Source organism: Cyprinus carpio, chromosome A11, assembly GCF_018340385.1.
Source record: "Cyprinus carpio isolate SPL01 chromosome A11, ASM1834038v1, whole genome shotgun sequence".
NCBI lineage: Eukaryota > Metazoa > Chordata > Actinopteri > Cypriniformes > Cyprinidae > Cyprinus > Cyprinus carpio.
The window spans coordinates 7,806,705-7,817,576 of record NC_056582.1 but is presented as its reverse complement, the minus strand read 5'-3'; the positions used below and the strand labels follow the sequence as shown (position 1 = coordinate 7,817,576).

General features: G+C 35.5%; 1 protein-coding gene across 2 annotated transcripts; it reads right to left on the bottom strand.

Moving 5' to 3' along the window:
- Positions 1-2,740: 2,740 nt before the first annotated feature.
- rbb4l (retinoblastoma binding protein 4, like) lies at positions 2,741-10,595 on the bottom strand. 2 transcript variants are annotated; one of them, XM_042767016.1, is made up of 12 exons: positions 10,438-10,595; positions 9,885-10,029; positions 9,666-9,811; positions 8,764-8,940; positions 7,089-7,204; positions 6,582-6,742; positions 5,470-5,596; positions 5,249-5,326; positions 5,068-5,144; positions 4,322-4,379; positions 3,367-3,477; positions 2,741-3,221 (listed from the first exon to the last, which is right to left on the bottom strand). In XM_042767016.1, the coding sequence occupies exons 1-12, from the start codon at positions 10,451-10,453 to the stop codon at positions 3,153-3,155; spliced, it is 1,281 nt and encodes a 426-aa protein (XP_042622950.1). In that variant the 5' UTR covers positions 10,454-10,595; the 3' UTR covers positions 2,741-3,152. The 2 variants fall into 2 exon arrangements, with proteins under 2 accessions (XP_042622950.1, XP_042622951.1); XM_042767017.1 differs by having other exon boundaries at positions 8,764-8,937.
- Between the last annotated feature and the right edge of the window lie 277 nt (positions 10,596-10,872).

Here is a 10,872-nt window from a genome sequence, read left to right as displayed (position 1 = left end):
GTCTGTAATTCAATGCTTAAATGTTCAGAAGAGCTGCAAACATTCTCAATACTGCTAATGTGAAACTATGTGGAGAACTGAACTGATGAATGTAGAAGTTGCCATGTCTAATCATGGCCACACAGGGTCTAGAAACACTCGCCGCCTCAGGTCCATTACAACATCTGGCTCTGTTCATGTCCTGATCTGAACCTCTGACGATAACCTGTGCATTCCTCAACGCTGAATAAAACAAAACACATCCAGCGTTTTCATTCAACGTGCAATGAACATGATCATAGTTTTTGTAAAACTTATCACATTAATCATGTCTTGTAATGGACGGACGGCGAAGTGACATTAGTGTAGAAGGACAAGCCTGTGCTGTTCATTAGAAACATGGGCTGAATGTGTTTAAACTTGCCAAACTGTAAAACTCAGCAGAATTGAAAGGTAGACCTTCACCAGCTTCCCCAAATTTTGGATATCAATGTTGATGTTTATTACAGGAACATCTTTGCACTTGATTTGTGTGGATTTCATTTTATTTGTTTGGACTTTTTGTTGTATAAGTTTTATGTTATTTTTAGATGTTTTATGTTTGTGTGCATTTGTTTTTGGTTTGTGCATCTGTGATTGGGGTTAAGGTTTGTTTTTTGGCAATGCCCCAGTTTGATTCTCAGGTTATGCAAGAAATCTACCTCTTCAGGTAAGACGTACTGTGAAAGACGCTCAAGAGACCTTTTCTTTCTCCCCCAGCTCAGCCCGTGACCCCTCTGAGATTGTACAACGCTCTTGTAGTTCTGTCTTGCTTTTCAATAAAACATTTTGTAGAATTTTCCTAACTGTGTCATACCTTGTTTCACAGCGTCTTCACACGTCCAGATACAAAAAGCAGTTATGCACCGAAATTTCAGCAACTGAAAATTTATATAGTCAACATTTGAAGTGGATCAAAAAAAGTTTATCAAAGTTGTCCTAAGACAAGAACGCATTTTGGTTTTAGGGCAACTTTGATGAAAGGGTTTGATCCACTTCAAATTTGATCCACTTCTGTATATATTTAATTTTTTAATTGAACTTTTGACCTTTAAGACATTTGCAAACAGAAACAGCAACAATAAATTTAAACAAAGGATGAAATAAAAATTAAAGGGCATCATAAGCGTAAGTTCATTATTCACAAGTGAATTAATTTAGCATAAATTCAGTTCTTTGGGCTTTCTGATGTCTAATTTTTTTTTAATAAACTATAGATTCTAAAAAACTTTAAAGGTTTGAAAATGGGAAAAAATAGGCTTTCAGTAACTCCATTTGGTCTAATGAATATAACATTTTCTACAAAAGCAAATCCATATCCATAAATAATACATATTCTTCTTATGGATAAGTCACTTGAATGAACTAAACTGATGATACTTAGGACTAGGTTGCAATTCAGTTTAACACTTATTGTGACAACTCATACCAAAATAAAGACGAACAGGGACATAAATGCACAATAGACTCTCTTTCACAATTACAAAAAGAATATTTATAATCTGTATCCAAATGAAAATGCTAATGTGTCTTTCACAGGATATATTCTGTGAACAATTTCGAATGATACTACTTTAGTTTTGTTGTACAATAACAACTAAGAACTTTCCAAAAATGACCCCACACAAATGAGGAAGACATATTTACCCAAACAAATTTTGATGGAGGAGAAGAGATAGTAACAAATAGAAAAGTAATTAACTGGTAACAAATTTATCTAAAAACAAATATTTGGAGACTTTACTTCCTAAAGTGTTACAACAAGTGCCCTGATTTCTGAACAGAGAAAGAATAGAGGGCTGAAATCATGTTTTGATTGCCTCGGTGTCTATTTTGTGCAGACTGCCAAACATGACATGTCACTGTGTGATGGACACTAGTGCTATGGAAGCCTGTTTCCACCACTTAATAAAAAATTTAAAAAGGCAATTGTGACTTTTTTTCTCACAATTGTTAGTTATAAAGTCAGGATTGCCAGAAAAAAACTCACAATTCCCTTTTTTTTATTTTTTTATGGCTTCCATACTAGTGCTGGATTAACAATATGGATTTCTCGTTTTTAATTACTGATATGCATTCTTAAATCACAAGATCAGTCTTTTATAGTCTGTTCTGTTTTCTGTTGATGCATGAATTTCACAACATTATTGTTGCGCCTGCCATCTAATCGAAATAAGTTTTGTGCTTTGCTTTTAACATGAAACAAAGTCTCAGCTTTAAAATTCTGTCAATTTTAAAATGAAGCACAAACAAACAATCAAGCGGCACTTTAACCAATCACTACCCTTTACTGCTAGTTATAGCATGAAATAAACATGAATGAACATCAGAATGTTCGATTGTCAGCTAAAAAATTTTTTTTCCAGAAGAGCATTTTGCTAAATATATGAATTATATAACAGAAGCGTTATATTTTTACTTAACCTTTTGTCTTTATTATTTAATGTATGTTTGAATAAATGTCAAAGGTTTTTATTACAGCTGTTTAAATACTTATATTCTAACAACAAATTGTAGAAACAATTCAATTATTCAAGGTTTACATAAAAACGGCCTCCTTTTGGTGTTGATTATTAAATATTTTCGGTTTTGGCTTTCGACTGAGTGCATCCTGAATTTTTGGTTTTCGACCCAGGATTTTCATTTTCGGTGCATCACTAATAAAAAGTACTATTTGATGAACTTTTTAAAGCTCTTTTTGTCAAGAGAAACAAAAAAAATCTAACAGTTGATCTGTACTTTATTTTCAACAACTGAAGTACAGACCGTTATCAACAATTTAGGAATACAAAATCATTTAAAAAGTTATTACAAAAGATTTATTGCAAATTGACACCAGGTTTATGCACAAAAACTAAAACTGTGATAAGCCACACCAGGCCGTAACTTCTCAGAAGTGATTGAATAAGTGGTGCAGTCTTTCTCCAAACCATCTGAGGCCAAACTTCTCTACCGCAATGGATGAGGGGTGAACCTTTTAGAAAAGAGTCTACAGAAGGACCCTGTGATGGATAAAGTATCTGGTATGTGTGGAGCAGGAAGTAAGAGGATAGATTTTACTGAATAATACTGCAAAAGCAAAAAGCTGAGAAGTAAGAAGCCATGAAAGGGTTGTAGATCTTTAATAAGATCAGTTACGACGCCGGCCCCTCCAGCTCTGACGCAGGGGTGTCTGGCTCTTCATCATTGTAGATGTTCTCAGCCTACACAAGAGAAGTTCAGTCGGAGATTATGAAATTAATACAAAGTCCTAATATCAAACTGAATCAAAAACTACAAATCAATCCACTTCATTAGTGACTTTCATTCCCAAAGGAAGGTAAATCTTTAAAGTGTTGCTGCACTTACCATCTGCCATACTTGCATAATGTTGTCTTCTGACACAGAACAGATTACCCAAGGTTCATTTGGGTTCCAGGAGAAATCAGAGATCTTAGCTGTGTGCCCACCATGAATGAACTGTCAAAACAAATAAATTCAAGTAATCATCCCAGTATCCTCTATTCTGTTATTATATCCATACTTTTTTTGTAAAATATGTGAGTGGATGTCAGTAAAGATGTTATAAAGTTAATACTTAAAACATGAGTGTTTCTACAGGATCAGTATAGTACCATGTATTCAGTTGTGCTGACTTACAACTTAACATGTCAAAATATTTAATATTTATAATACATACAATACTGTTTTTTTTTTTTTTAGTTTTTTTTTTGTCGTTGTTGAAAGACATTAATACATTTATCCAGCAAGAACACATTCAACTGAACTGAAACGTGACAGTATACTGTTACTAAAGATATTTCAAATAAATGCTATTCATTAAAGCATCCCGAACAAAAATATATTACCACAAAAATATTAAGCAGCACAACTCTTTTTAACATTATTAATGATTATAAATGTTTGTTGAGCACCGAATCAACATATGAAGACTGGAGTAATGTTGCTGAAAATTCAGCTTTGCATCACAGGAATAAATTACATTTTAACATATATTCAAATAGAAAACAGCTATTTTAATTTGAAATAATATTTTAAATTATTACGGTTTTCACTGTATTTTTGATTGAATAAATGCAACCTTGGTGAGCATAAGAGATCTCTTTCGAGATATATTTAAAAAAACTTACCAATTAATAAAATATTATTGATCAATTAATATATATTAACATTTAACCTCTTAAATAAACACTGCAATCTTAGCATGTGTTTTTGCTGTAGTATTGAAACGGTTAACAAGAATCATGTCATTACGGCTCTGTCTGGCAAGTGAAATATTTTCAGCAGGTCCTTCTTTACTCACCAGCAGCTCAGGTGGCCCGTCCTCTGCGTCCTCCGCAGACTGCTCTTCTCCGATTTTACTACAGGACATACATGTAACAATACAGTCAATATACGTTTAAGGCATTTGTGGATCTAAACACAGTTAGCACAATAAATAGTTCACAATAACATCAGGAATGTGCATTAAAGGGATAGTTCACCCAAAAATGGAAATTACCCCATGATTTACTCACCCTCAAGCCAACCTAGGTGTGAATGACTTTCTTCTTTCAGACGAATACAGTCGGAGTTATATTTAAAAAATTTTCTTGTTTTTGTAGGATTTAGTATGAGTGTTATTTATGGTATTGATTTTGTATTAAAATAAAGTGCATCCATCCATCATCAAAAAATACTCCACACGGCTCCGGAGTTAATAAAAGGCCTTCTGAAGTGAATCGATGTGTTTGTGTAAAACTTTATAAACTGTAATCTCTAGCTTCCACTAACTGTCGTACGTGCGTTCACGAGAGATTGTCGTTCCAGTGGATGACTTAGGGCGCAGAGGAAGAGCAAAGGAGAGAGCAAAACAAAACACCGGTCACAAAATTGAAGTACAAAGCAAGGTTTTATAAAGAAAAATGGGGGTGGGGGTGAGTAAATCATGGCGTATTTTTTATTTTTGGGTGAACTATCCCTTTAAGAAAAAAAAAAAAAAAAAAGAGTCAATTTTCAGGAATGTCCTCAAATCAATTGAACACAACAGAGAGAGTAATAATGCCATACCTCAGATCCCAAACATTGAGGCGTCTGTCTGTGCCACTGGAGGCCAGGATGGTCTCGTTATGGGGAGACCACTGGACCTGTCAAGAGCATCAGTATTATATTGCAATATTCTGTTTACATTCTTTGTGGATTGAATATTGTACGACTGTAACAGAAGTTTGAGTTATATTTTGAGTGCTACCTGGAAGATTTCATCCTTGTGTGACTCAAAAGAGTGAAGCTTTAGCTTCAGGTTACGCAGATCCCACAATGCAACCGTCTACAACCAAAAACCAAAAGATCAACCAGTGAGCGTCAAAACTGAAGAGGGATTTCTCTTCCGCACAGGGAAGGATCTCCAAATCATAACTTTCCACAGAATTGTGTGCATGTGTGACAATGCAGATCACAGCATGTACAGACCTTGTCTGCGGAGCCAGTGGCCAGAATGAACTCGCTGTAGGGGTTGAAGGACAGGCAGTTGACTTCAGCCGTGTGGGCGTCCACAGAATGACTGGGCTTTGCTGTGTTATTGGATCGTGTGTCCCAACTGTGGAAGACAGACATTTATTTAATTGTGCAATCCATCTTAGTTAAAAAGTCTCTCTTGCTATTTAAAGTTCCTATATTCCATTTCTGCTTCTCTCGATTTATTAAAAACATGATTGTCTGTGATAACCTGGCAACCATACACAACATGGTCTCTGTACATTAGGAAAAAAGCAATAATGAGCTGAAAACACCGGCAAACATGTAAGCTGGAGTTTAACGATCTCTACTGAGATATTCTGCTCAAATAAAAGTGTAATACAAACTTCCAAGCAGTCGTCCGCACTATTTGCTATTTAGCAAACCATGTAAAAGCTGACGTTCTCTTGATTTGTGCTTAAGTGAAAGTGCAATCATTATGTAAATAAATAAATGACTAATCATGATTAATAATTGCGATTAAAGGGCATTTCACACCACAAGCATGAGCTTCACATCAGAGTAACTACATCATCACTGCAGCGGCTCCAAAGCTACGTATTACTTTACAAAGACAACTATAAATTTGTTTTTATAAGTTGATCATTCATAAACTTGATAGTCTTGAAAGTTGACATGGGAAGGTGTACAACATTCACATGTGAACAGCTTTGATCATGTAATTTCAGTCATACTTCGATATAGAATGTGCTGTTCACATAACACACCATTCGTTTGCCCAAACTGAATAATTAAAAACAAATTTAAACGGGTAAATCTTCTACAAATATTTTGGATTCTTCATTTTCCTTTCAGACATATCCAATTCTTGTTAAAACACACCAGACATGCTTATTCTGTGCATTTTTAGCACTTTTTGTGTGAAATCATTTTTATTTTGTCCATCAAAAGTGTGCTTTCTCTGTAATTGGGCGTGAGCACTGCAGCAGAAATAGACTCCTTGCTTCAGTGCTGCTCATGTGATGCTTCTGCTCCCGGTGTGAATGCACTCATTTGTTAACATGCACACCATTATCATTTGATCCATTCCTGCTCAGCTAACTCACATCATGAGTTTCTGGTCATCAGCCACAGATCCGAACAGCGATTCATGTAGAAGGTGCCAGGACACGTCCTCCACCACAGCTGTGTGCCCTGTGAAGATGGTCTTGGCATCTACTATCTTCCCCTCCTTTGGAACAGCACTGATGTCCCACAGACAGATCGTCTGAAGTTGAACAACAACACATGATCTTGCAACATACAAGTTTCAAATACAAGATCTTATTATTGTTAACTAACACAAAAAATTAAACATTTTCATTACTTGAAATAAATGTTAAGTGAAAATGTACAAAATCCTTACATTTATTTTATTTCGGCTAGTTAACAAGGCAACATTTCTCATTTTCATTTAGTTTATCTTATACCAAAATAACTCAAATAAAAAATAAAAACAACATTAAAACTAAAACTAATTTGAAACATAAAATTGAATTCAAAATATTAACAGAAACTATAATAGTGTCTCTATGATATTAAAATAGCACTGCTTTGGATGTGAGATCCCTCACATGGTCGTCTGATGCACTGAGCAAGTTTCCACTCAGGTTGGGGTTCCAGGACAAACCGTATCCCTCCTTCTGATGCCCCCGCAGTCTCAGGTCTGGACTACACTCTCCACTGGGGTCTGCAAATAGACAACTCACGTTTATTATACCAAAAGAGTGTCTTCATGCATCGTTTAATATAAGGCTGCAACAAGTGATCAATAATAATCAACAAATCTGTCACTTTACAGTCGTGAATAATGCATTACTATGGACAAAACACATCTGAAAAATTCCAGACAGTGAGCTTCTGTGGGTCCTAAGCTGTCCTAAACATAAGTTTCATATTAAGCTTTAAACAAACTAGTATTAAATAAGTATTTAAAGCGGCTTGGCCTGTTAGGTGCTCTGGCAGACACGTGTCAAATCTCCATTAAACTTCACAGACTTGTTGGATGTTAAATGTTTGGAGTATAAATGCATAATAATAATTAAACAGAACAGTGAAAATTTAGCTTTTTTTTTCTTTCTTACTTTAGGCAAGTTTTTTTGCACAATGTTTGGGATAGTCCACATACATTCACTAAATTGGTTCTTATAGCTTTCAATTTGCTATTTTTTGTGTAGGACAACATTAAGCAGAATACCGTTTTACTTTTTAAAGAAAATGTAGACACCAAAAGTTGGATTTTTGTAAATGAAATTAATCAAAGGCATAATCAGCCAAATCAATGATCCAAATAATCATAATTTGCCTGGCTTCTTTGGATCAACTGAAAAACACTGGGTTTCATGCACTAAGAGTGTGTAAGCATCTCCATGCAAATGTTTTCAAGAACAAATCATTGTTCACCAATAACTTTCCTTTTTAAATGTACAAAAAATAAAACCATGTGTACATAAAAATCACATACTGTGGGTGGCCTTATAATCGTATTAAAGCTAAAATATTTTTGACCATGGACCATGGTCTTAAGTGTAAATTTCTTTAAATTTAGACTTATACATCATCTGAAAGTTGAATAAATAAGCTTTCCATTGATGTATGGTTTATTATGATAGGCCGAGATACAACAATCTGGAATCTGAGGGTGCAAAAAAATCAAAATACTATGAAAATCACCTTTAAAGTTGTCCAAATGAATTCTTAATAATGCATATTACTAATCAAAAATGAAGTTTTGATATATTTAAGTTAGAAAATTTACAAAATATCTTCATGGAACATGATCTTTACTTAATATCCTAATGATTTTTGGCATAAAAGAAAAATCGATAATTTTGACCCATACAATATTTTTTTGGCTATTGCTACAAATATACGCCAATGACTTAAGATCATACTTAAGGTTTTCTGGTCCATGGTCACATTATATAATTTCCAGTGAATGAGTTAGAAAAGCACTGTTATAGCTTGCTCTGAGAGGTTACTCTCTGGTCTGTTTGAGGATATTGCATCTTTCGGAAGAGAGCATCATGTGTTTTCTGAGAGTGACGAATGGCTGTAAAGGAAAGGTTGTGCTGAAAGCCAAAAGAGATGGTTGAGACTTGTTTTACGCCAACAGCAAACCTCACGCACTCGGTTACTCATATTCCAAATTCACTAGCATTAGGATATTTTTTTTGTGGGAAGATCTTCTGTGTGTAGAAGTACAAAATAATCCAGAAACAGTTTTATTAGTGAATGAGCCCCCCTGACCTGGCTTGGATGGGTGTTTGGTGTAGTCGAACACCAGCACGTCAGACGTGGGGGTCTTGGTGGCGATGATGCAGGGGTTTTGTGGCATGTATCTGGCTCTGTTCACTTCTCCTTCATGGTTGATCTTAATTTCAATCTCAATCTTTCCGCTCACCGATCCAAACCCTCCAAACTCTGGGAAAAATTATACACAGTCATTAATAATGTCCAACGTCTGATCTCTGTCCCAGTTCTATCAGCTTTACTTAAGAACTCAGCAGTTTGTATCATTCAACTGAATAAAAAAAATTTAATTTACAGTTACATTTGGTATTAAAGGGATAGTTCAGCCGAAAGTCTCATCAGTTTTTTCCACCCTCGTACATTTTTGAAACACGAATGAAGATATTTTTAATGAAACCAGAGAGATTTCTGCCCCTCCACTAAAAGTCCATCTCACCAAAATATTGATGCTTCAATACGTTAATAAAGAATCCATATGAATTAAACGGTTCAATATAAAGTCTTCTTGAAGAGACACAGCTGTTTCACATGATGAACAGATATAATACAAGCTTTTATTCACATGTAAACGTTGATCAGTGCATAAAAAGCACATTAAAAACATTAAAACCGAAGTTGAAATGTGCTTGCTTTTTTCATACGGATTACTTTTATGAACTATCCCTTTACATGCATCTCGGGTTATAAATGCTTAATACAGGCATAAACAAGATCCAGTCCACAGTCTGAGGTTGTTGAAAATGCATCATATTTGTGAAATGATTCCCTCTCATTCATCAACTGAAGTCCTGATCATACCTGCTGAAGAAACACACACATAATTACAATTTTAGTATAATGACTTCAGCGTGAACAAGAATATGCAGTCGTCATCTGTTAAGGGTCCGATCAGCTCTTACCTCCTTTCTCGCTGTCGTAGTGGGACGCGTCAAACTGAGCGTCATCATTAGGGATCTGAACACTGGCGATAACCAAGTGGTTCTGCTCATCTGAAGTGTGTGTGCCCAGCGCCAGCCGATGAACCACGTAGTCCTTTCCCTCAGGCCTGCACAATGACAGACAATCATATAAAGTCATCTGTTGTGTTCAGAAGGTGTCATGGTTATTTACTGGATTACCTGTTCACATCAGGAAGCCACTGCACTGTCAGACTCGGCCACTCGAGGGCATGTGTCATGACTAGATCGTACAGGAATGGTGTGTTTTTCTTCCAGATCTTGTATTCCTCATTTATGACTCTCTCCTCCACTGCATCGTCGTACACTGAGAAAAAAAAAGCATGGATAAATTCAGGACAAACGCACCCAAATGAACACATTTCACAATAACTGCATTATGGGAGCGCACTGATTTAAAAAAAAAAAAAAAAAGTTGCTGTATTGTCATGTAAAGCAGAAACTGAAATGTAACATGTTATACTGCAGCATATGAATGATGGAGGGAAGTCAAGAACAACAAAAGTTCAAACTCCTTTGAAAAGTCATTTAATAATATCAGTAGTTTTAACTTAAGTGAACTGTGAGCATTTGGAAAAAAAAAAGACTTCGATTGTGACGCTCATTCATTCTCATGTCGATATGTGGGTCAAATCCATTAGCACTTTAGGCTAAAGCTAACAAACTCTGCCAAAACAAAAAATACTGCACGGAATTCACTACGCGGAAACTTTACCTTCTTTGTCTGCCATTTCGGCGTGCTTTTCTGCGGGGTAGCCACTGAATGAACAATGGGGTTTACAGCCCAGAAGCAGAAACAACAGCTTAGTTTGCAGGGGTTTACTGTCCGATTCACAAGCGAGTCGTGCTCCTGAACCGACTCTTTTTATGATTCGGTCCAACCGATTCATCAATACACTGACGTGTGACGCAGGCGTGAGCAGCAGCAGCTCGATGGTTTCGACGCCGAGTCTCAATTAAAGTGACAGCACACCTTTTGATGGACAAATTCAAAATAAATATGATTTCACACAAAAAGTGCGTGTCTAGTGTGTGTTCTTTTAACAAGGATTGCAGTATGCCAGAAAATAAAATTAAGAATTATCTAGAATTATCTAGATGAAAAGCTAATAATTAAATCATAAACATGTCAAATTAAAATAAATAATTT